Source organism: Macaca nemestrina, chromosome 4, assembly GCF_043159975.1.
Source record: "Macaca nemestrina isolate mMacNem1 chromosome 4, mMacNem.hap1, whole genome shotgun sequence".
Lineage (NCBI taxonomy): Eukaryota > Metazoa > Chordata > Mammalia > Primates > Cercopithecidae > Macaca > Macaca nemestrina.
This window is the reverse complement of record NC_092128.1, coordinates 1,771,179-1,798,357: the sequence shown is the minus strand read 5'-3', so window position 1 is coordinate 1,798,357 and position 27,179 is coordinate 1,771,179. Positions and strand designations below refer to the sequence as shown.

The window sequence follows — 27,179 nt, the reverse complement described above, 5'->3', positions numbered from 1 at the left end:
TTCTATCTCTGCATGATGCTGTCAACATATATAAAAGAGCTCTATTTGATTAGCTTAAAATAAGCACTATATAAAGTATTATCTCAGAAAATAGAAACAAACTTAATTGCCCTTTAGCTCATGTGACTTGAGTAATTCTTTAAAAATAAACTAGTTTTACAATTACTGACAAAAATAAAAATAGAAATTCTTCAAAATTGTCAGCATTAAATATAATACAGACATACAATTTTGTCTGTTTTTGCTGGACAGGTTTGTGTTGTCTCTATTAGATGTTTAAAGCCATAAGTTATAAATCCAACTATACAGTGGAATGCATAGTAAAAATGAGTTGCTTAATTGCTTGATGCATGTCAGTTGTGAAAGGAAAAAAAGAGGCTGTAAAAGTGTTGTGAAAATCTTATCTTGTGTGGTCAAAACTGACTGAAAATGGATAACTTCACTTATAAGGTTTTATGAAAAATTAGTTTTAGTTGTACATTGATGCAAAAGTAGAATTTGGTCTTATCTGTTAAAATGACAAATTTTTCTTGGAGTATTGGTCTGAGGACATGAAGGGTTTTCCTTGTTTTTTAAGTAATTGACCTAGGAAACAAAGATTTTTTGTTTTATCTAGATAATTTCTTGTGTTTCATATTGTCTTTTACTAGGTCTTTACTTAAGAAAAGCAAATCTTCTAAATATTAAAAGAACTAAGTTCTTGTTTACAACTATGTAAACTTTTGTATTTGCCTTTAAATATTTTATCACTTTGATTAATTAATATCATATTTAATAAAGTGTTTTAAACTTTTTGACATTTTGTACAAACTTCCCAAAATCAAATTCTAAGTTAAATCTTTCTGATCTCAAATTAACTTTGGGATTTTCCAGTTGGGCCTCTGGAAGGTCAAGAGATGTGTCTCTCACCTTGTAATAGAGTAATATTAAACAATTATTCTTATTTTATATGTTAAATTATACAGGAAGCATTTCCAAATAAATCTTCTGTGAGTTATATTTATGGGTATGTTATTGATATGAGTGTTCCAAAAATTGTATGAGATTTCTAGAAATCGAATGTGTTAGTCAAAATTTTGGTTATATTAAAATGTTGTATACTACACAAATAACCACGTTTCCTTGCCAATTGCATCATTATTAAAATAAACTCTCATCAGATTTTTAACCACGATTGTTTCAAGTCTCTGTCATTCATAGACAGCTATTCTTTTACTTTAATTCTTCTCTAAGAGCATTTGCCATTAGTTGCAGTCCAAGATTACTTCTTCAAAAAAAAAAAAAAGGCCGGGCGCAGTGGCTCACGCCTGTAATCCCAGCACTTTGGGAGGCCGAGACGGGCGGATCACAAGGTCAGGAGATCGAGACCATCCTGGCTAACACGGCGAAACCCCGTCTCTACTAAAAACACAAAAAATTAGCCGGGCGAGGTGGCGGCGCCTGTGGTCCCAGCTACTCAGGAGGCTGAGGCAGGAGAATGGCGGGAACCCGGGAGGCGGAGCTTGCAGTGAGCTGAGATCACGCCACTGCACTCCAGCCTGGGCGACAGAGCGAGACTCCGTCTCAAAAAAAAAAAAAAAAAAAAAAAAATCATGGAAAACACTCTGACAAGCACTCTGAAATACTGGTTTCTGACAACTTTAAGATGCCACTGGGCTGAGTAAGAATTTCCAGAACTCTAATGAAGAAACCAATGAGTTCATAAGATTGCTAACTAAGATCACGCAGGACAGAATTAAGTACATGGGACTAAATCCACCGATGAGGATATTTTAAAATGATTTTTTTGCTGGAAATATTGGTGGTTCTTTAAATTTTTTGTTTTAATTGATTTAAGATTTTTTTACCCTATCTATAGTTTACAGAAGTTCAGTAAAGTATACTTTTGTGAATAAAAACTGAAACAATTACTTTTTCTACTTACCTGATCCATCTAGAATTCAGAAACTGAGTATTCTTATTTTTGTGGCAATACAGTTATTTGCATAAGTTCGGTAAGAATCTGTTGTCCTTGTACTAAGACAACTAGAAACGCTGGTTATATTGCCAAGGCTTTGACTGGTATATCATATTTTCAGATATGACTAGACAACTTTAAGAAACTGAGGTTGACCTTACGGGGCCAATAAAACCCCACTGGAAAAGCTGCCCCGTTTCCAGCATTACCAGTGGTAAGGGATGTCACTTCTTGGCAGGCCCAGGAACCAGGATATTTTGGGAACCTTGAGAAGAGAGAATTTGCCCAAATCTATAGGTGCTACACATGCAGCCTGAAGCAAGGCCTTGGTGTGGCTTCGCAGCCTCAAGAGTCTTTACCAGTCCGATCTGAGACTCTTCATCAAAAGTCCCAGCAAAGCAAACTTTAAAAAGCTTGTCAGTCACTATTCTTGTTGCGGTGATACAAATAATCAAGACAAGTTTATGAGACTAAACTTATTTTGCAAACAAATCTGTCTAACTTTGATTATTTTGTTTAGAAATGAAGGTGACATGAGAGAGGAAAATTATGTTTCAGGAGAAAACTATAGTGCACCCACTGTTAGATTCTGGCCTCTTCGAGGTTTTGCTACCTACCTGCAACCTGAAATGGATCCTGAATTCTTCTTGTTTCCTCCAACATCTGACTGCGACTTTCCAAACTATTATTTCCCATTTTCTTCCATTCTTCAAATTTGGAATTGTTGCCTCTTTGCTGAAGTCTTGCGAGCTGGAGCTGGATGACTTGACATAAACCTCAGCAGCTCATATGGACAACTTTCATGGCATCCAAACTGCAAACCAGGGAGCTCTGTCGTTTATAACGGTCTGCTCCCCTCCAGCCAAAGGTGCATCAGCCCAGCATCTAGAAAGCTTCTGCACTGCCTGCCCTCTGGGCTCAGAATCGGAGTTCATAGTTTGTTCCAACTATTTTTCTTTTTATTTTTGTAGAAACCAAATTCCCCTCACTAAAGGCCTGATGCCTCACACCATCCAGCTGAACCCCTCTACCACCAAGCCCCGGCGGGTGACTCTGCTGGTCCTTACTGAACAAAAGGCAACCAAATAAGAAAGGGAACTTCTATTTTTCAAGGAAAGAAGAGAGTAAAGGTGTAAAGATTCTCTGACCAACCGTTAGTTGGGTTTCGGAACCTTCTTCTAGGCCCATCTGTGTACGTCCTTGTAAAGTGACATTTTCAGAAAGAATCCTGCAAAGTCAGTTTAGCAAGAGCCCATCACCCCCATTCTTGATTTCTGATCACCTTGATATTTTTTCAGCCTCAAGATCTGATTGGGTCCCTCATCCTCCACCATCCCCAGGTGATGGTGGTCACCCTGGCCTGCCTTCAACAAGAACCCTGTTAGGTGGCTTTAGCCAGAATCCCCTGACCCTGAGGCTTCCTCTTGGTAACTCTCCACCCACTGACCCCAGCCCACGCCTTGGCTGTGAAGTCTCGCTGCCCGTGTGGTGTTTGGAGCTGAGCCCTGCTAGAGTTTGAGTACTGGACTCTGCAAACCTCATGTTGAAATCTGATGCCCGCTGTTGGAGGTGGGGCCTAATGGGAGGTTTTGGGGTCATGGGGGTGGATCCCTCATGAATAGATTAATGCTCTGGGGTGGGGACAAGTTCTTATTCTGGCAGTTCCCATGAAAGCTGGTTGTTGAAAAGAGCCCGGCCCTCCCTCCATGCCATCTCCTGCTTCCTCTCTCTCCATCTGAGCTCTGCACTGCACACACACGGGGCCTCCCCAGATGCAGACACCGGCGTCATGCTTGTTATACGGCCTGCAGAGCTGTGAGCCAAAACCCTCGTTTCTTTATAAATTACCAGCCTCAGGTGTTCCTTCATAGCGATGCGAAATGGACAGAGATGAGCCCAGTCTCCCTCTCCCACTGCAAAATCCCCCCGCGCTCTCCCTGTACCAGTTGCCCTGGTCCTGAATCAAGTCTTCCTTCCTGTGCTTTAGCAAGTGTCATTCAATATTTGATTCTTCAACACCAAGCCCCTCTAGTTGGAGGGCGCTGCTTAGGTGTTACTTGATTTTGGGATGAGCCGACTCCGCTGTCCTCCGTCTCTCTGTTGCCGGCGGAGACAGCCGAGGGCAGGATGGACGGTCGGCTGCTGCACCACGCCCCAGGGTGCCTGCCTCTCTGGTCACAGTTTGAATATTCCCGCTGCATTTTCCTGCCAGGTGGAGGGTGTGACTGCGTGGCTGGTGGGGACGAGGTCTCCCTTCCCACCAAGGACTGAAGGGCAGTCCTTAGACGGAATCGGAGCCCTAGATGAGAAACATTGTGAGCCTCACTGGGTCAGCGCCCGTTGTTAGCTTCCAGGACTGAGAATGGGGAGGAAGGGGGCATCTCCCACCCCAGGGTCCCCCCTCCTGGTGGTGCCAGTGCACGGAGGGGCACTGAGGGCGTGTGTGGCATGGATGTGACCTGAGGCTCCTTACTGAGACTGTTTAATCCTGTTTTAAAGATGAAACCTCAGTGACAGCCTGGCCCTTTTTACACATCTAATGCTGCAGATAAAGTGGCAACACGACCTGGAGTTCTAGGAAATGCCCACGCTTTGTTTCAGCATCTAAGTACCTGTCCAGTGGCTTAGGAAACAAAAAGACGGATGGAGACAATTGTTTCTCCTCCCCAAATAAAGACCACCGGGATGTGAAATCAGAAGTTTAATATGACACAATTAAATATATTTATATATCTCACACTGGAGGTTTCTCTTCAAACATAAGGAGTTAGAAATTACAAGTAGGTATATGCTTCCTATATTCAGATAAATTCATTTCCATTAATTAAATTCCAGATAAAGAGAAGTAATTTTGGAAAATAAATGATAGCTACATTAAAGCAGATATTCATTACAATACCATGTAGAGACATAAGCAATATTTCGGCATCATTCTGTCCACTCAGTAGGCCGCGTTCCCTCTGGTGCGGCCTGGAGAGTACAATCTATCTAAGATGGAGGAAAGCGGTACGGCCTGGAGAGTACAATCTATCTAAGATGGAGGAAAAAGCTGTGGGAAGGGCCGGAGGGAGATGCGTTTTCTATCCTTAACCCCACACAGGAAATCTGCAGCCCACACAGCTGCCTCTGCACTGCCTTCCATGTGATTGTCCTGGGTTTAATGAAGTGAATTGTCCTATTTCTAGGGTAGGGGGTGAGGGCGAATCTGATACTCAAATGTTATTTTGTCAAATCCGAGTATCTCTGTGTGCTTAGGTTTACATGATGTCAGAACACGTGGTTCCCTTGCAGGCTCTAAGCAGTGTGTGCAGGTGGCCCTGATCTCCTCTCCTGGGAGGGAAATCCTCGCAGCCCTCTCTGGGCCGCCCTGACCTCCTCCTCTCCCGGGAGGGAAATGTTCAGGGCCCTCTCTGGGGCCCCACAGGTCCGGGATGTGCCCGGAGGAGCCAGCAGGGGCCTGGCAGGGTTCATGTGCTCTTGGGGACCCTCAGAGCTTGCTCAATGCCCAGACTCTTCCTGGTTCTGGTTATCTCACAGGTGAGCATTCACGGGGGCGTCTGTTTTCATAATGTAGAAATCAATATTTTAACATTAAATACACATCTCAATGTTGGGGGTGCATCTGTAACTTTGCAAAGGTGAGGTCAGGGGAGTGCCAGCCTCAAGTGGGCACTACCCATGGGGTGGACAGGTGTCTGCCCCCGGGGAGCCCCTGAATCTTTCTGCTTGGGGTGACAGGTGTGGCTGATGGGGGCTGTCCATGGTGCCCAGGGCAGTGTTGATGGAGATGCAGTGAGGTGCTGTGATTGTCTCACTTGCCCCGAAGCTGCAGGATGTTCAGTTCTGGCCCCGCGGCTTCTCCCAATGATAAATTGTCTTAAAGACAAATGCCAAATGTGTCTTGTGCGCCGGGCGGCCTCACTGAGTGCTGCCAGCTTCCCCGGCCCCTCCTGCACAGCAGACCCACCCTCCCAAAAGCGGCAGATGACAAGCACACTCTTCCTGCAAACTGCCTTGAACGTACTGGCTACCGCATTGTTCACGCAACATTACTTGCAGCTAAGAATGGGAATGGGTGCTTTAAGAAAAAGTATTTTTTTTAAGCAAGTGAAAATCGATGAACTGATTCTCCTCCACCTATAACTGGATTTTTCCACAAATCTCTCTTTATTATTGTTTGATTAAACAAAAATACACATTTTAACTGCTTAACTGCTAAACTGCGCTGACTACGGGAGAGCTAAGGGCCCTATTACTATGCAGTTATAATAGAAGACACACAATTAAAGTCAGATCACGATTCCTGACGACATCCGTGGGGTGGGGGCTCCCCCGAGGCCCCGAGGCCGCTGCTCACTGGGGAAGGGCCTTGAGGATGGCGTTCACCTCTTCAGCCACGGCTGTCAGCGCGAACTCAAACTGCTCCTGCAGGGCGACAGAGGAGAGAAGTGCCAATGAGATGGCGTCCTCCCCCCACTCCTGCCACAGCGTCAGCTCCCTGCAAATGAGAGCTGTGTCCCCCCTTTCCCAATGCAGCATCAGCTCCGTGGCCGTTTCGCAGAAAGAAATTGTTTAGCAAAAAAGGCAAAAGGCTCAGATTTCCTTAGAAAGGAAAGTGTACCTTTTGGTGTATCCAACCATGGACACACATTGGAACTTCTCTCGCACTAGAAAGCCTCATCTTTCCTCCTGTGGGGAGAAGCTGCCCACAGAAGCAGCGAGAAGGAAACGGCTCCCTGCGTCCTGCCCCGTCCTTCTGACACTACGACTCCACGATTCCTCCTCACGGTCGCCCGCCTTGGTGGATGGAGTGAGGGGCAGGTGCAGACACCAGACGGATGTGGCCATTAAAACTCACAATGAGGGCCACGCTTGGGCGTTTCCTGTCCTCAGAAGTGTGGTGTTTCATCGCTTTCGAAATCCACCTGTTACTCAGACCAGACCCACTCCATTCCACATGCTGAGAAACCTCCCCTTGTCCACACCCCTCCTGGCTCAGGGCACGTGCACATCCACAGCTGCTCAGGCACGTGTGTCCACAGCCACTCGGGCATCCACAGACACTCGGGCAGGCACAGACACTCGGACACGTGTGTCCACAGCCACTCGGGCATCCACAGCCGCTCGGGCAGGCACACCTGAGGGGCACCCCTCCCTCCATGGACAGCCTGCCAAGAGCATCCAGTGGGCGTGAGGGACGGGTTCACAATGCCAGGACTATTCGCTCCTCCAAAGACCAGGGCTTAGCGCCGGAGAGCGTATCTGCCTCCTCTCCCGCACGTGAGGTAGATGAATGCTCCTTTCCGCTTGCTCTTCAGTTTCCACCTCAAAACACTGCTATGGAAAACCCGAAAGCAGCACTCTAGCTACAGCCAAGAACGCGTGGACGGCAACCACATGCAGGCTGTTACCCAGCTAACAACTCTGGGAAGCAAAGCCCTGTCGACGGCTTCAGTACTTGGTCATTAAGGAATAGGGTAGCCCCGAAGCAAAAACGATAATTTCCATTTTTGAATGTTTAGTGCATAACAGAAACATGGAAAATAGCTTGAACCAAGACATCAGAAAGTCAAAATAATGGGATGCTCATTTTGAGACAAAAGACAGTTTCTCCTTTTGTATTCCTCTGCCCTGATGCCGACGGAATGGTCTGCTGGGGACTCTACCCACCTTTGGCAGTGTGGCCACGCGGCCTCTTAGGGGATGTGTTAGAATCTATTATTAAAGGAGTCAACTGAGTGTGGCAGCCACGTCAGGGTGGGAGCCGGGGAGATGCGTGTGCCTGCGCCCTGTCTCTCTCCCCTCCGCAGTGCCAGAGAGCACCTTTCTGCTCCTCAAAATCATGTGGGAGCCGCCCCTGCGGGGGCACGGGCTCAGGTCGGGCTGTGCCGGGAAGGTCCCCAAACGTTCTGTCTAAATGCTGACTCCTGCCCCTCCCACAAGGAAGGTGCCGTTTAGGGGATCCAGGCTAAATACGCATCAACAGCCACCCAGGCCATTTCTTCCCCAGTGCTGGGCTGCCAGTGCCCTGAGGCTTTGTGAGGGCTCGGAAATGCCGAAAACTAAGCGTGGCTTTTCGGGAAGCGAAATGTAAGTGTCATCTGTCTATTTACATCTTCCGACACGCTGGAAATCTAGCCTGAGAAATGATCTTTAAAGGGAAGAATAGAGAAGCACCGCCGTCCCGCCGCCCGCCGCCCGCAGTGCAGTGGAGGCTGGAAAGCGCTTCCACCCCCAGGGCCGGGTGCCCATCCCGCAGAGCTGCCCGGCCTCTCACACAGCCACGTGCGGTGTCCCACAGGAAAGCCCAGTATCCATGCTACGGGGGAGGGGACGGGTGGGGGAACCCCACCAGGTGTGGATCGTAACTATTTCCAGGACTGCACAGTCACCAGACAGAGCAGCAGGAAGGGAACCGGGCGGCGGAGACACGCTCTCTACTCACTGGCCATGTTTGACAATTGTTACCGTACTGTTGGGCTCAAAGGAGAAGCAGCCCCGCCGGGCGTCTGGGCTGGTGTGTGCTGAGCACCTTACTCAGAGCCCGCTGGGCCCTGTGGACGTCGGTTGGCAGGAGGAGGGGGCGCTTCCCGGAGGGTGCTGTGAGCCTCAGAGCTGGCGTTTGAGGGGACGGGGCTTGTGGATCATCTTGTCCTTTATCGTGAAGGGTCAGCCGCGTGCAGCGCCGGGATGCAGCGCCCATCCCCTGTGGGTCCTTGAAGGCCTGGGGCCATGTTCTGAGCAGCATCTGCTGAGCAAGTGTCACCTAGACCCGCACCCTAGATCCGGGGTAGGCGGGGAAAACCCCAGCCTTTGGAGAACGTCTATGATAGGAGTTTATTTCAAAGGAGTAAAACACAATAGCAATGGATGACCAGATGACCGTCTTAGCCTAAACTGCCTCTCAGTGCCAGCAGTCTGAGCGGGAGGGGCGCAAAGCCTCCTGGGTTTGCAAAGACAGGACATTTGAGAGGCCGAGTCAGGGCATTCTAAGCAAGAAAGCATTTTTGAACATACACTAAAATAAAATTTGAGGCCTGCTGGAGAAAGATCCCACAGCTTCTTCCAGTGGAACACTGCACCCCTTGGAGAAGTGGCTGCGGCGGGACGGCCCAGCCAGGCTCAGGCCAGGTCAGGCTGTCTGGTCACCACCCCTGTGTCCACACTGGACAGCGAGTGGGAACGCCCCTTCTCAGGCTGTCCTGGGGCAACCACAGGGCGCCCACATAGCTGGTGGAGGGATGGAGGCTGCAGGAGCCGCCGTGGCTCTCAGACACCTGCTGCTGGAGTCAGGGTCGGCCGGGGGTGGAAGCCGTGGAGCTTTGCGGAGGCCGCTTGGATTTCTATTTGTGCTTATGTTTATATTTGTAATTCTTCAGGTGTAAACAAAGGCCTGGGTGGAGATAGGAACCTTAAAGGGGGCCTCAGTGAACGTGTCTCTGAGCCACCTGTGCCCTCCAGGAGGCTGCACACACCCGTGTGGGGCGGCTTCCCCCAGCACCTCTCAAAAGGGGGTGAGGACGACACACCTTCCTGTGTCTGTCACCTCCAGCTTCTCTTTTCACAAAAGTAGACCAGCTCCAAGCCACACTGTGAGAGTTGAGCCCTGCCCAAGTTACGGACGAGGCATTGTGTGTGTACACCAGGGCAGAGGACAGAGATGGAGAGAGATGGAGACAGATGGAGAGAGACAGAGAGAGGTGGAGAGAGACAGAGAGGTGGAGAGAGATGGAGAGAGGTGGAGACGGAGAGAGGTGGAGAGAGACGGAGAGAGGTGGAGACGGAGAGAGGTGGAGAGAGACAGAGAGGTGGAGAGAGATGGAGAGAGGTAGAGACGGAGAGAGGTGGAGAGAGACGGAGAGAGGTAGAGACGGAGAGAAGTGGAGAGAGATGGAGAGAGGTGGAGAGATACGGAGAGAGATGGCAAGAGGTGGAGAGCCACAGAAATGAACAGTTTCAATGGCACAGGAGGCCTTGGGAGAGGTGGGCTGCGGGCCTGAGGCTGATGGGTGAGTGTGGACTGCGCTACGCATGACGGAATCCGTGTCTGTCACTCCAGTGCTGTGCTGGGTTGGGAAGATAGGAGCATGTCTGGGCCATGCCCTGCTTCTGGGACCGAGGACTACACTGGGTACATCTGAGCAGGAGGCTGAGGTCAGGCTTTAGGACAAGGGGCTGGCACAGAAGAAAATGGGGAAGGAAGAAACTAAAATGCAGATGTGAGACGACAGGTTGGGGAGAGCGACGCACGGGCAGCACGTGGACATGCACGGGGTCTCCCGTCCAGTGAGAAAAGCACGGGGGTCTCCCGCCCAGTGAGAAAAGCACGGGGGTCTCCCGCCCAGTGAGAAAAGCACGGGGGTCTCCCGCCCAGTGAGGGGGCGTGGGGCTTCTTGGGTGTGGGACACACTCATCACTGACTCTACTTCTGGAACTGACAAATGTAAAAAAAGAAACACCATTGTGGGCAGGAAAGTGTTAAGGTCCTTGGTTAAATGGGAAACTCTTGACACGTGTGGCGGGAAGGAAGGGAAGAACCGCTCTACCACAGATGCACAGATGGGAGAGAGGTGTGATTTCAGCCTTGTCTGCCATCCCGCATGTCTGCTGAGGGTGTGTGTACACAGCGATGTGTGTGGGTGTGTGTGTGTGCATGCAGCTGTGTATGGATGTGCACCGTGTGCGTGGGTGCGTAGGTGTGTGTGGGTGTGTGCAGTGGTGCAGGTGTGCATGGGTGTGTACAGGTGTGTGGGTGTGTAGATGTGTGTGGGGGTGTGCACCGTGTACACCTGTGGAGGTGTGTGGGTATGCACAGTGTCCGTGGCTGTGTGGGTGTGCACCCCGTGGGTGGGTGTGTAGGTGTGTGTGTGGGGTGTATGCATGGGTGTGTGCAGGTGTTTGGGTGTGTGCAGTGGGTGTGGCTGTGTGCATGTGTAGGTGTTTGTGGGTGTGGGGGTGTGTGCAATGTGTGGGTGTGTGCAGTGTCCATGGCTGTGTAGGTGTGCACTCTGTGCAGATGTGTGGGTGTGCACGGTGTGCGTGGCTGTGTGGGTGTGCACCACGTACGTGGGTGTAGGTGTGTGTGGTTGTATGCATGGGTGTGTGCAGATGTGTGTGTGCACTGTGTGGGTGTGTGTGGTTGTATGCATGGGTGTGTGCAGGTGTGTGCACCATGTGTGTGGGTGTGTAGGTGTGTGTGGTTGTATGCATGGGTGTGTGCAGGTGTGTGCACCGTGTGTGTGGGCGTGTAGGTGTGTGTGGTTGTATGCATGGGTGTGTGCAGGTGTGTGTGTGCACAGTGTGTGGGTGTGGTTGTATGCATGGGTGTGTGCAGATGTGTGTGTGCACTGTGTGTGGGTGTGTGTGGTTGTATGCATGGGTGTGTGGTGTGTGTGTGCACAGTGTGTGGGTGTGTGGTTGTATGCATGGGTGTGTGCAGATGTGTGTGTGCACAGTGTGTGGGTGTGTGGTTGTATGCATGGGTGTGTGCAGATGTGTGTGTGCACTGTGTGTGGGTGTGTGTGGTTGTATGCATGGGTGTGTGGTGTGTGTGTGCACAGTGTGTGGGTGTGTGGTTGTATGCATGGGTGTGGGCAGGTGAGTGTGCAGTGTGTGGGTGTGTAGGTGTGTGTGGTTGTATGCATGGGTGTGTGGTGTGTGTGTGCACAGTGTGTGGGTGTGTGTGGTTGTATGCATGGGTGTGGGCAGGTGTGTGCACCATGTGTGTGGGTGTGTAGGTGTGTGTGGTTGTATGCATGGGTGTGTGCAGGTGTGTGCACCATGTGTGTGGGTGTGTAGGTGTGTGTGGTTGTATGCATGGGTGTGTGCAGGTGTGTGCACCGTGTGTGTGGGCGTGTAGGTGTGTGTGGTTGTATGCATGGGTGTGTGCAGGTGTGTGTGTGCACAGTGTGTGGGTGTGTGTGGTTGTATGCATGGGTGTGTGCAGATGTGTGTGTGCACTGTGTGTGGGTGTGTGTGGTTGTATGCATGGGTGTGTGGTGTGTGTGTGCACAGTGTGTGGGTGTGTGGTTGTATGCATGGGTGTGTGCAGATGTGTGTGTGCACTGTGTGTGGGTGTGTGTGGTTGTATGCATGGGTGTGTGGTGTGTGTGTGCACAGTGTGTGGGTGTGTGGTTGTATGCATGGGTGTGGGCAGGTGAGTGTGCAGTGTGTGGGTGTGTAGGTGTGTGTGGTTGTATGCATGGGTGTATGCAGGTGTGTGCGTGTGCACAGTGTGTGTGGCTGAGTGTGTCGCCTCTGGCAGCTCGTGTGGTGTCAAATCCTGAGCTGCGGTTCAGCCTCTGGGCGCCTGGACTTTTTTTCTAAGATGACGGAGTTTGTGGTCAGGGACTGAGTGAAATATTTTCTATTCGACCCAAATTCCAGGGAGGAAACGGCTCTCCCGAGGGTCTTTTTTACTGTAGCGATGGTGTTTTGCTGTCGGGGCCTGTGGTCATCCTGGTCTCCGGGCGCTCACATCTACGGCTCGTTCCTTCCTTGTCTTCAGTTCCAAACAAGGCGACATGACTTCCTCCGTTCAAAGGAGCTGCAGACGCCTCCTCTTGGCTTCATGGAAGAAAAGCATTCAGACTGGACAGCAGCATTGTGTGTGCCCAAATAATTTTTCAATCTTTGTGAATTTGAACTTCTAGGGGAAGTTCAGTCTCGGGGCAATGTTGGGCAGCGCAGTCATGGGTTGACAGTGACTTTCGCATGGTTCCCATTTCCTTATGCCTTGAAGTTCCAGGAGCTGAATTTATGTGCATGCTCCAAGACGGCTCCTGAACACAAACCCTAAGGAAGACGGGGAACTCCTCGGGATGCCCAGTCCAAGAAGGAAGCAGCTAGGAAGCTGACTCTGAATCTGGAGTGCAGAAAACGGAGCTGTGGGTCACCAAGTGATCTGGGCAACAGGGCAAGAGTGTGTACGTGTTATCATCTTGCCATTTATATATGTATTTTATATTGAAGTTCTGGGATCCACGTGCAGGGTGGGCAGGTTTGTTCCATAGGCAAGCATGTGCCATGGTGGTTTGCCGCCCCCATCAACCCATCACTGAGGAATTAGGCTCCGCATGCATTAGCTATTGATCCTGATGCTCTCCCTCTCCCTTCCCCACTGACAGGCCCCAGTGTGTGCTGTTCCCTTCCCAGTGTCCATGTGTTCTCATTGGTCAGCTCTCATTTACAAGTGAGAACAGGCGGTGTTTGGTTTTCTGTTCCTGCATTAGTTTGCTGAGGATAATGACCTCCAGCCCCATCCATGTCCTTGCAAAGGGCATGATCTCGTTCCTTTTTATGGCTGCATATTATTCCACAGTGTATTCGCACCACATTTTCTTTATCCAGTCTATCACTGACGGGCATTTGGGTTGGTCCCAGGTCTTTGCTGTCATCTTACCATTTAAAAATAGAGTAGAATGGAATACCTGGCACGTAACAATTGTGATTGTGGCTTTCTCTTTCTCTGATGAGTCCCGAAGCACCTCACTTCACGAAGGGTCTTGGGACCACCCTTGTACGCCTCAGTCATCAGTGTGCCAGGAAGGGCTCGTTCTGGCAAACAGGATACACACAACGGAGGCCTGGAGGCTTTGCTCTTTGCAATGTTTTTTCACTTTTGGCAAGAAGATATCCCCTTGAGATGATTTTGCCCATCCTAAAACCAGTGTGTGTTCTGGGCAAACTCACCCGTCCGGAGGGGAAGAGGCTGCCTGAGAGGCAGGCAGACACGTGGGGAGGAAACTAATTTGAATTTAGATTTCCTGGGACTTATCCCAGAGTGGGCCTCGGTGTGGAGTCACCATCACACCTGCCTGAGGTGGCGCTCGCTGTCCATTCCTGGTTATGTGTGCCCTGTTCTCCCAGCCTCCATGGCCTCCTCTGTCCAGTTCAGAGCCACCTGAAGCTCCCGGGACTCAGGGCCAGCCAGAAGGCGGTACGTGCCTGTCTTCACAAGGCCACCTCTTTTGCTGCTAGGCAGCCAGGCCAGGAGGATGGTCAGTGTGGCAAGATGGACCCTTCCATGGATGGACCCTTCCATGGCATGAAACCTGGGAACTCCTTGGTACAGAGAGGCCAGACATACATCAACCTCACGTCCAGTTCTTGTTGAGACAAAGCTCACCCAAACTTTTTTGTTTTGACCGCTGTTGCTGCTGGAACAGCAGCTGTCCCCTGTGTCACTTCCTCTCTCGACAGCCTCACAATACGTGCTGAGTGCTGTGGTGAACAAGCAGAAGGAAAGACAGACGTGCGCACAGTCCCAGCTTCTCCCCGAGAGACACTGAGGAACCACACAGGGAAAAATCAGCACGCAGCCAGGCAGAAACCTCCAGACACACACCTCAGTGGGTGTGGACGTGAGGCTCCCCTGTGAGGGACATTCTTGCCCCCCCCGCCCCGCCCGGACCACAGGGGACGTGGGATACACCTAGACAAGAGACGTTCCACAAAGACAGAGCAAGGCTGCTGGCGCTCTAGAAGACCTCACGGCCGTGAAGCGTCCCGGACAGCAGAGGAGCCATGAGCCCCTCGCATGGCCGCCCCGGGCATGTCCTGCTCCAGGGGAAGTTCCCTGGTGGGGCACGGAGGGCGTCAGGCTGGGACTATCGGTCAGTCAGTGGTTTGTTTAGATGCTGACTTCCTGGGTTTGGTCACTGCACTGTGGTTACGTGAGGTGTTCATATTTGGGGACACTAGGTGGAGGGTTGGTGGATTATTTCTGAGTTTTTTTTTTTCCTCTGGAGGCTGAGGCAGGAGAATCGCTTGAACCTGGGAGGCGGAGGTTACAGTGAGCTGAGATTTCACCACTGTACTCCAGCGTGGGTGACAGAGCAAGACTCCGTCTCAAAAAATAAAACAAAAAAACCCAAAACAACAACAACAAAAAAACCGAAGAAAATATACCGTCCCAAGACTTACAAAGAACTTTCACAAAATCACGTGATGGTGCTACCAGTTGCACAGAGAGGGCAAAAAGAAACAGGGGAGTAGAGAGGCCAAAGGCACGCCAAGCCCAGCCTCAGGGCGAGAAGCCGGACACATAACAACCTCACGTCCAGTTCTCGTTGAGCCAAAGCTCACCCGAATTTTTTTGTGTTGGCCCCTGTTGCTGCGAACTGGGCCTCTTCAGCAAGTGTGAGCGATGCTGGGTGCTCCAGGATGCTGTGCCCTGGGTCCTCCACAAAGTGCAGGCCCCAGAGAGGCCGGGCAGCACTCAGCAGGCTCAGAACATCCTCCGGAGGGCTCTGGGATTTATCATCAACCTGTGTCTACAAAAATACAGCATTCTGCCCCCACCCCCAAATCTAGTGAATGAAAAGAGCCAGTGAATCGAGTTCCTATGACTTGAGATGTGGCTGCATCTGGAGGTGTTGCAGGAATCGTCAGTGGACCTCTGGGGGCCCAGATGTGCCCCCACCCACGCAGGACCGGTGTGGACGAGGCCGGCCAGAGCAGAGCAATGGGTGTGTGGCTCACATTAAACCAGGCCCTCCCCGTGCTCCTGTGGCTCACAGTAAACCAGGCCCTCCCCGTGCTCCTGTGGCTCACATTAAACCAGGCCCTCCCCGTGCTCCTGTGGCTCACAGTAAACCAGGCCCTCCCCGTGCTCCTGTGGCTCACAGTAAACCAGGCCCTCCCTGTGCTCCTCTAGGGAACACGTCCCCAGAGAGGCACTTTTAATGGGTCCATGTCCTGGAGGAGAGACTGACAGTACCTTCGTCTGGACCATGCCGGGTCTCTGGTCCCTCAAGTGCTCCAGGGTTGCTGCGATATCAATCTCTTTAGCACCTGCAACAAACCACAAATTGGGCTGAGTTCAGAGCACAAGATAATCCATGCCACATCTGTCAATCTTCTGCTAGCCACGTTCCCTCTGGGCTGAGAGGCCAATTGAAAATTATTACACTCATCCCTCAGCAGGCTGGCAGGCGGCTGCAATTTCAGTGTTCATATAGAAGACGAAGGCAGGGGCAGCTTTCATTAGCATTAATTCCAGAAAGCTGGGCTGAAAAATGGTTATAAGATGCTCATACAGATACTTACCAACAGCAGGCCGTCGCCATCAGAAACCAAAGCTGGTTTTCTTTTCTTTTTTATTTTTTTTTGTTTGACACTTCAGGGAATGTCGTAAATCATAGGGAACCACATATAAACTTTACCTTTGATTGCATAGGATTACTTTTTCATTTAAAGAAATAAAAAATCAGATTAATTTAGATTAATGGACTTAACCTTAATATTGGCTTTTAACTGTAGAGTTTCCTGCTTTTTAAACTCTAAGGTTCCACGTTTTGGGTCTGAGTAAAGGTAGCCCATGGCTACTCCCAGCTCGGCAGTTCACCGAAAGCTCCATCCTCCAGTAGACAGCACCGATCTCATGGCAGGTGTTGCTGGCTGCACTCAAATCATGCTATTTCAGTTTTAAATTTTAAGCTAATAATTAATTCAGCACATATTCTTGTTTTTCCATTTTGCTAGGTTCTTTAGTAGACAGATAATGAGCAGGACAGGGTCCCGACCTCTCCAGCGTGTTGCAGGTGAGAGGGGGAGACAGGACACAGCCGCCAGGATGAGAAACACGGAGAGGTGTGGGATGAGGAGCAGGAGGCACCTCCGAAGCGGGTCAGAATCCCACAGGGAAACCCACATGGGTGCCAGGCACTTCACGTCCCCTCTACCACGTCCCCTCTACCGAACACGGTGAACTGAGAACCGTGGTCACCCCAGTCGCAGATGAGGAAATGGAGACATGGCCAACGGTGTGTCCAAGCCACAGAGAGAAGGAAGCCGCAGTCATTGGAACCCTGACTACCGTGGGCAGGACAGTGCTGGCCAAAGACCTGAGGAGGCCCAGGTGGCCCAGAGTCAGGTGGGCCCCGGGCCTTTCTCTCTGGCCGTAACCTGAGTGCACACCACATTCCTCACCCAGCGAATCAGGAGAGCAGGTTTAAAATTCCTCAATTTCCTTTTCCTGTGGTTCTGCAGCTTCACAGGGTGGCAACTGAAAAGCCAGTGCGGGCTCGGGCTCCAGGATCATCCCAGCAGGGTAGTGGGTGCCTGCAAAGCACCTCCAAGTCACAGGGTCTGCTTCAGAGCCACAGGCAGCCGGAGGGAAAGGCGGGGTGACAGGGGGGCTGGGGAGGACACGCGCTGGAACCAAATGTCATATTTGCATGAAAGGAGAACAAAGCAGGTGGCACAAAGAATCTGGCCATCAGGACAGCCCTGCAGTGGCTCCACCAGGGAGGCCCGGCGCGAGATGACCACCCCACCTGCCCCGCCTGGCTGGAGGGTCTCTCCACCCTTGAACACAGAAGGTGGAGACATTGGCATCCCCCAGCAGCAACAGGGCTTGTGGTGATGGGAGCCACTGTCGGGGCTAAGCTGGCCGTCCCTCCAGCTCCCATCCTCTCGCTAAAGGACCCCATTCTCCTGGGCAGGGAAGACCATGAGGGCCGCCACCTTTTAAGCCAGGCCTCTGCAGGCAGGAAAGGAGCCTCTCTCTTGGGGCAGCCCCTGTGAGCTCAGCCACCAGGGAACTAGCTGGCAGCTCATGTGGGTGGAAGGTGAGGCCAGGTTCACAGGTTTCCTTAATTGCTCCTCTTTGGGTCTCCAAAGGCCTCAAAAGTCGACAAGGCCACAGTAAATACAATCTTGTTTTAAAAGAAATCCATAAATTTAAAACAGCCTGACACAAACGGGTGAGTTTGCCAAATGGTAGAGAGAAAGGGAGGAAGCTGAAGGGAGGAAGCCGAAGGACCCCTCCTACAGCTACGACTGTGGCGGCCGAGGATGCCGCTTCCTCTCCTCCTCCTCTCACGGGCACTCCGGCAGTTGTGCTCACATAGCAGAATCATGGCAGAAACGATGCAGGGGGACTGGCCTCTCTGAGACAAGCTTGTCTTATGAAAGTCAAGTCCCTGCATGGAGAGCGTGAGGTTAGTCTCAGCGCCATTGCACGAACGTTCGTGCTTCAGCCAAAAAACTCCTCAGAAACGCCCACATCGTCTGTTGCACCGTGACTGTACCTTTGGTAGGAGCTGTGGCTTCTGCACACATTGTCCCCAGAACTTTGCTGCAGTTTAAATGTGAAAAATACCACAACCGTAGGCAGAAGGATAAACAAGCTGCAATTCACAGCATCTTTCAAGCATCTCAAGTTGGTATAAAGGCTCAAGCTAAACAGAGACCCCAGATGGGGCTCACCCAAAGGAAGGCCACTGGCCACCATGCACTCCACAGACACTGTGCACCCCACAGCCAGCACACACCCCACAGCCAGCACACACCCCACAGCCAGCACACACCCCACAGCCAGCACACACCCCACACACCCCACAGCCACCACACACCCCACAGGCACCGTGCACCCCACAGCCAGCACACACCCCACAGCCAGCACACACCCCACAGCCAGCACACACCCCACAGCCAGCACACACCCCATGGGCACTGTGCACCCCACAGCCAGCACATACCCCACAGCCAGCACACACCCCACAGCCAGCACACACCCCACAGCCAGCACACACCCCACAGCCACACACACCCCACAGCCACCACACACCCCACAGCCAGCCCACACCCCACAGCCACCACACACCCCACAGCCAGCACACACCCCACAGCCACCACACACCCCACAGCCAGCACACACCCCACAGCCACCACACACCCCACAGCCAGCACACACCCCACAGCCAGCACACACCCCACAGCCACCACACACCCCACAGCCAGCACACACCCCACAGCCACCACACACCCCACAGCCAGCACACACCCCACAGCCAGCACACACCCCACAGCCAGCACACACCCCACAGCCAGCACACACCCCACAGCCACCACACACCCCACAGCCAGCACACACCCCACAGTCACCACACACCCCACAGCCAGCACACACCCCACAGCCAGCACACACCCCACGGCCACCACGCACCCCACGGCCACCACGCACCCCACGGCCACCACACACCCCACGGCCAGCACACACCCCACGGCCAGCACACACCCCACAGCCACCACACACCCCACAGTCACCACACACCCCACAGCCAGCACACACCCCACAGCCAGCACACACCCCACAGTCACCACACACCCCACAGCCAGCACACACCCCACAGCCACCACACACCCCACAGCCAGCACACACCCCATGGGCACCGTGCACCCCACAGCCAGCACATACCCCACAGCCAGCACACACCCCACAGCCAGCACACACCCCACAGCCAGCACACACCCCACAGCCAGCACACAGCCCACAGCCACCACACAGCCCACAGCCGGCACGCACCCCACAGCCGGCACGCACCCCACAGCCGGCACGCACCCCACAGCCGGCACGCACCCCACAGCCAGCACGCACCCCACAGCCACCACGCACCCCACGGGCACCGTGCACCCCACGGGCACCACGCACCCCACGGCCACCACGCACCCCACGGCCACCACGCACCCCACGGCCAGCACGCACCCCACAGCCAGCACGCACCCCACAGCCAGCACACACCCCACAGCCAGCACGCACTCCACAGCCAGCACGCACCCCACAGCCAGCACACACCCCATGGGCATCACACACCCCACAGCCAGCACACACCCCACAGCCAGCACACACCCCACTGCCAGCACACACCCCACAGCTGGCACGCACCCCACAGTCACCATGCACCCCACAGCCGGCACACACCCCATGGGCACCACACACCCCACAGCCAGCATGCATCCCACAGCCAGCATGCACCCCACAGCCAGCATGCACCCCACAGCCGGCATGCACCCCATGACCACCACACACTCCACGGCCACCACATACCCCCCAGGAACCATGCACTCTATGGCCACTGCACACCCTGTGGCTACCGATCACACACCCCACAGTCACTGCGTACCCCATGGTCACCATACACCCCAAATTCTGCTGGATTGGCTCTTTAGAAATCATCCAGAAGAAATGGCAAGATGTTTGCTGTTTAACTACCACGTGTAAAAAACAATAACATAACTAAATAGCTTCCCGATAAAAGTAACAGTATTTCTATGTACAAGGAAACCTACCCTCTCATTTAGAAAGGAAGTCATTCTGCAAAGCAGCTGGCCGCGTGAATAACAGCTCAGAAACTGGAAATGTATCAGCTCCATCTAACACTGGGTGTTGTAACTCCTCACAGATCCCGACTGCTGACCTCAGCACGATGCTGACCTGGACTGTGTGGGGAGGGGACAGGCCGTGGTTCAGGACCAGGGAGGCTCCGTGTGCTGGGGCCTCACATCCACGTTTAGAGCACACTGTCTATCTTCCGCTGTTCGCTGCTGGGATTGGAAACCAGGTTCTAATACACAAAATGTATTATAACTAGTCTTGTGTAATTAAAAACGTAAGGTGTCTATTGGCTTTTAAGAAATTTTTTCCAACACCAAAAAGAGGTGAGTTAAGGCAGGAGTGCTGGGGTTGCCGACAGACGCCGAGTTGTGTCAGGTGACATAGGGAAGATCGAGCTACAGAGCTGAGGTGTGGGTTTCCGCTCTGCATCCTATGCTGGGCGTGGCGGGGAAGCTGGATGGGCCAGCCTCACCTCTGGAGGGGCTTTCCTCCCGTTTCCAGGGTCCAGTGAGGGTCCAGTGAGGGTCCAGTGAGGGTCCAGTGAGATGACGCATGATTACGTGTAATTTACAAAACGCATTTGATACTCAGGCGACCTCACAGATCTCGTGAGCAAACTCTTCTGGGAGAGGGTGAGATCCAATCAGTTATGTTCTCTGAAGCCTTCCAGGCACGAGGACAGCAGCAGCTTCTACGGGGATCCCTCAGCTCTCTGTCTCAGGAGTCACGAACCTCAGGAGAAGCAGGTGTGGTATAAATAGTCTGATTCAAGAGACAGGGAGCTCTCAGCCTTCCCGAGATGTCACGTTCAGGGTTCATCTGGGCCACAGAGTTAAAACCTCTCTCCTTTAGTTGGCTTAGGGTACTTGCTTTTAGTCCCTGAAACTTCTTTTTTAAAACGACTTTCAACGGCAATGTCACCTGAAGGGCTGTGTGTATGATTGTGCTAGTGTGGAATCCTGGGCGACCGTCCCTCACTGGCAACTGCCCTCCTAAATTCTGGCCAGAGCCATGAAGCCGTCAGGAGCTGTAGCAGGTGCGGGTGAGGAAGGGGCTCTCCCTCCATGTGCACTGATCTCTGGAGATGGTCATCGCTGGCAGCTGCCTCCCAGAACAGCGGTGTGGTCCTCAGATAAAATGCGATGGATAAAGTCTCTCTTATTTCACAACATCGTGGCTCCCTCTCAGACTGTGGTTTGTGAGGAAAAGTGAAAAAAGGAAGGAGAAAGACGCACCGGGTCATCCCCAGACAACATGGGGAGAACTGGGCTGAAATACAGAACAACATGGGAGCATGCCTCCAAATCGCAATGAGCCCAAGACCAAAACTGAAGAGCGGAGGAAACGGAGTTAACGCTTAAAAAGTGTGTGGCACCAACATTAGGTCCGTAACGGATGTATTAGTAAAATCAGTTGTCTGCTGTGGATAGCTCCTGCTTCTTGCATGCTAGAATTAAGAATAATTCCTTACTTGAAGTGTGGCAGAGAGAGAAGCTTTCATAGAACCCATGCGTGAGATCTTTCTTTCATAAGGGACAGACCCTGGACAGCCAGGCTCAGGCCAGGCGTCGGGTCCTGCCTGCTCTCTTGCCCTCCTGAGCATGGGTGCAGCCAGGCCGGGCACCAGATCCTGCCCGCTCTCATGCCCTCCTGAGCATGGGTGTGGCCAGGCTGGGCACCAGATCCTGCCCGCTCTCGTGCCCTCCTGAGCATGGGTGTGGCCAGGCTGGGCACCAGATCCTGCCTGCTCTCGTGCCCTCCTGAGCATGGGTGTAGCCAGGCCGGGTGCCAGATCCTGCCTGCTCTCGTGCCCTCCTGAGCACGGGTGCGGCCAGGCAGGGCAGGGGCACAACATTGGCATTGGTAAAGCACCTGCTGGGTGGGCATGTGTCCCCCTTCACTTGGTAAAAGGCTTTTCTTGGTGTCAAAGATCCACTTAAAGCCTCCACTGCATAGAAAGCTCCCTCTAGTGCATTTAAAGTACAATTCTTTCTTGAAAAATCCAATTTTGCTGACAAGGTGAAGGAGCAGCTAACAAAAGTGAAATTCCAGGTAAACGGAAAGGCCCAGTGGTGTGACGCTCACATTGAAAAGCCTGCAAACAGTCGAGGAGTCAGAGCACATGCAAAGAAAATCTGGATGGAAGGAAAGAAAGGAACCTTAACGATGGTTACTGGGGACAGAGGGTGGGTCCACAGAGAAGTTCCAGACGTTTTCCACCTAAGAAGCATCGTGGTGATTCAAACACCAGGGAAATGAATGGACTCAGTGGAGCCACTTTCTGCTACTTGACCAGGTTTGAGTTGTCAATGTCGGGAACGCACAGGGAAGTGACGCAGGCTGCCATCTTGGCCAGCACCTCAGTGTGGTGAGCGCTGCCTGAGTCGGTTTCTTGTTTGGATTGGGCTGCACCCTCATGCCCGAGACACCCAGGAAGACCCACCTCTCTCGCTGTTAGTGGACCGGGGAGGGAGCCACAGACACCAGGCTCTGCGTGCTCCGCTGGCACCTGAATGGCCGCTGGGTACCATGCTGTGCCCAGCTCAGCAAATGTAAATCGTTCTCATCATTATTTTCTAATTCACTCAGGGCTCATTGGGTTAAAAGTTTATACATTGGTTAAATACATTTTTAAGACAACAGACGGTTTTTTTTTTTAGCTTTAGAGAAAAAATGTTAACCACTAAACAAAAGCCATTAAAAGAATATTAGTGTTAAAGTATTAAAACTATTTGTCACAATGAAAGAATCCATTTGAAGTTAAAGAAAACCAAGCAAATATGCTACCGGTGTCTCTTTACAAGGCCTGTTGGATTTCTCCTGGACTCTGGCTCTTGGCTGACCGAGCCGTGTGATTCAGCTCATGGCCCTAGACCACATCCTCCCAGTAAACAGAGTGAACGCGGACGGATGGGGTGTGCCGGGAGGACCATCATCACCATCTCCCGACTGTCATTCTTCCGCGTGGCTTCCAGCAGCCTGTTCATGGATAATAACTGGATGAGCACAGGTAAGTTTTATTACAATTTTACTCAGAGGTTTTGCAGACGGCAGGGATGCAATGTATTCTTTTTTTCTTGAAAGTAAAAAAGACAATGTGGTCGGGTGCGGTGGCTCAAGCCTGTAATCCCAGCACTTTGGGAGGCTGAGACGGGCGGATCACAAGGTCAGGAGATCGAGACCATCCTGGCTAACACGGTGAAACCCTGTCTCTACTAAAAAAATACAAAGAACTAGCCGGGCGAGGTGGCGGCGCCTGTAGTCCCAGCTACTTGGGAGGCTGAGGCAGGAGAATGGCGGGAACCCGGGAGGCGGAGCTTGCAGTGAGCTGAGATCTGGCCACTGCACTCCAGCCTGGGCGACAGAGCGAGACTCCGTCTCAAAAAAAAAAAAAAAAGACAATGTGTGCCAAGCGTTCAAGAGAGAGGCCTTTACTTGCAGGAGAAAATTTTCTCAACTCCACCCTCTGGAAGAACTGAAGAAAAGCTTGGTCCTAACTAAATGCATTGGAATTAAGGACACATGGTGATTATTACGAATCCAGATAAGGAACGAAGTGGAACAGTTCGTGTGCCCTGGGAGGTGCAGAGCTCCTCACTCACCCAGGCTGGGATATTTCTGCTTTGTCTGGGATATTTTCCTGTGCACACGCACATGCACACACCCAAACAACACACACCCCCATACTCATGTCATACATATGCACATGCACACACACACACACAGAGGCATACACACACCATACAATACACGCACACTCATGTCATACACACATGCCCACACATGCATATACACACAGGCATGCACACACCACAGAACACACCCACACTCATGTCATACATATGCACATGCACACACATATACATACAGGCATGTACACACCACACAACACACCCACACTCACGTCATACATATGCACATGCACACACACAAAGGCATGCACACACCCACATTCACACGTCATACATATGCACATGCACACACACAGACACATGCATGCACACACCAAAACACACACCCCATGTCATACATATGCACATGCAGGCACACACACATGCACACACCCAAACATGCACATCCCACACTCACATGTCATACACACATGCCCACACACATATACACATGTATGCACATGTCCACACTACACTCACACCTCACACTAATACATATGCACATACAAGCACACATACACATGCACACGCCCACAATATGCACACCCCACACTCACTTCATACATATGCACACATGCACACAGATATACACACAGGCATGCACACACAACACACCCATGCTCACATGTCATACATATGCACATGCACACACACAAATACACACAGGAATGTACATGCCCACACAACACGCACACCCCACGCTGACATCACACCTATGCACACACATGCACAATGTCATACATATGCATATGCAGGCACACACGCATGCACACACCCAAACATGCACATCCCACACTCACATGTCATACATACACATATACCCACACACATACACACGTGTGCACATGCTCACACTACACTCACACCCCACACTGTCATACATATGCACATACAAGCACACATACACATGCACACGCCCACAATATGCACACCCACACTCACTTCATACATATGCACACACGCACACATGTATACACACAGGCATGCACACACAACACACCCACGCTCACGTGTCATACATATGCACATGCACACACACATATACACACAGGAATGCACATGCCCACACAACACACACACCCCCACGCTGATGTCACACATACGCACACACATGCACAATGTCATATATATGCACATGCATGCACACACATATACATAGGCATGTACGCATCCACACAAGATGCACACAGCACACTCGTGTCATACATACACACACACACAGATATACACACAGGCATGCACACGCTCACACAACATGCACATCCACACTCATGTCATACATACATGCATGCACACATACATACACAGGCGTGCACACACCACACAACACACACACCCCACTTATATAGGTCATATATATGCACACACACATACACACAGGCATGCACGCACCACAGAACACTCACATCCTACACACATGCACACACACACCGACACCCCACACTCTCACAATACACCCCACATCACACATGCACATCCATTATTCCTACATTCAGGATCACACACATCATACGCATGCACACACACACAGAACACTCACAGCTCACACTGCACATTCCACACCCCATATCACACACTCATATGCTGTGCACATGCATACACCCACGTGCATGCACACATGTACACATGGGCATGCATACGCCCACATACCCACACCAATCACACACACACATGCACACACTGTCCTGGGCCTTCGGTGCTGAGTTTTCACTTCACATCTTTCCTGGATGATCTTAACTAAAGACTTATGAAAATTATAAGCAGGATTTTTTTTGCTGACCTTCCAGATAAATTATATGGTCTATGTTGCGACACTTTGCTGGGATCAAAGGAGGCAAATCTGCGTCTTATTCACTTGAAAATCAAGTAGATCAGAATCATAACAAACTAGCTACTTCTTACGTACTTTTTCCTTTGAATAAATTCTAAATCCTTCTTTTGGAGAAACCGAGATGCCTCCAGATCCTTATAAAAAATGTAAGTTAAACAAAATGTAGAAGTGTATAAATGAGTACTGTCGTTTTAAAGTCACCATCCGCTAATACTCCAGGAGGACAGGGAATTGTGCAAAATATCCTGATAAGTTTCTATTGACTGCTGGACCATCCCATAATACTGTTGAGGTGTTGGCAGCATCAACGCGGAGACGCCGGACCTCCGCACCCCTGTGCAGGTGAGCACAGCTTCACGATTCAAGGGGGGACTGTTAAAAGTGAAAGACGAATACGATGGCTCCGCAATTCCGAGTCCCGTCTGTGTGTGAACACATGCACGTTGGTGCGACATGGTGCCCACTGCAGTTTGCTGCCACCCCACCTACCTGCCCTGCACAACCAGTGCCAGGGCACCGGGGCAGGACCGAGATGCAAACGCAGCGTCTGTGCTGACAGAAGAGGTTTGGGAACGGCACGAGAGCCCCAAGGCAGGGGAGTGCTGAGGTACATCCTGGAGCGTCCGTGTGATGGGGTAGGGCACGCAGCCATTCCCGGGTCGGTGCAGAGCACACACACCCACACGGGGAGCTCCAGAATGTGGCTAGGCCCTCGACACCTACGTCAGAATCAACACGCGTGTGCGGTAAATGGCATTCAGGAGGCGTCTGCAGCTGAGTAACGATCACACCAAACTGTGAATATTGAACACGTGGAAGAGAACAGGGGGCCCGCCTAAGGCAACCCTTCTCATGCTGCCTGGAACACGCACACACCACTTGCACCTTTAACCTGAAAGGTGCTCACGCACTGGTGCTCACGCACTGGTCCAGTGGGGAGCTGTGACGAACGCAGTCAGCTCCCCTCCCAGGCCGCACTGACCACTGGTATTGCTGCTCCTGGGGGCCCGGCCTTTATGGGGGTCTGGTGGGATCCCTCCTGCAAGGGCACAGGCCAGGCTCTCCTCCCCCTTGCTCCTGCAGGGCCAGCAGCTGCCTTGGTCCCCCTGAGTCTATTTTGGGTTCAGAAAGTGCCTGGGCTGGGGACAAGGCCAGTTACACATTGACTCAGTTCTGTGGCTTATAGTGCAAGCACGGAGACCTTGTCCCACGCCTGTGGGCTCATGGCCAAGGACACTTTGCACCATTTGACCTCAGAAACAGGAGAAACGGAAGCACAGGGGAGGCTGAGGAGGGAGCCGAGCAGCCGTGTGACACTGCACGGGATTGCTGCCCTTCCCACACGCAAGTTCTGTCTCACGTAGTTGCTGTGCGTCTGGAAGAATCTTGCGTGAGGATTACTGATTCCAAGGGACAGCGTGCAACCCCCTGCCGCACCCTGACTCCATCGGGGGACCCCCAGCATCCTACTCAACACCACGAGGGAGCCTCACTGCCAAACGGCCAGGCTGCATGAGCCTGGGTTTCAGGCGCCAGGAAAGGACGTGTGGGACCCGCTGCCTCTGGGGACAGCCCCTCAGGGTCTGGACGGAGGATGTT

At 51.8% G+C, this 27,179-nt stretch overlaps 1 protein-coding gene across 1 annotated transcript in view; it reads right to left on the bottom strand.

The window, feature by feature from the left end:
- Positions 1 to 6,310: 6,310 nt before the first annotated feature.
- The window catches only part of PTPRN2 (protein tyrosine phosphatase receptor type N2), a gene marked incomplete at its 5' end in the record, with an annotated part of 1,004,492 nt that continues 983,623 nt past the window's right edge, over positions 6,311 to 27,179 (bottom strand). Inside the window, 2 exon segments of the mRNA NM_001305920.1 lie at positions 6,311 to 6,382; positions 15,678 to 15,751. Coding sequence (NP_001292849.1) covers positions 6,311 to 6,382; positions 15,678 to 15,751 — 146 coding nt within the window.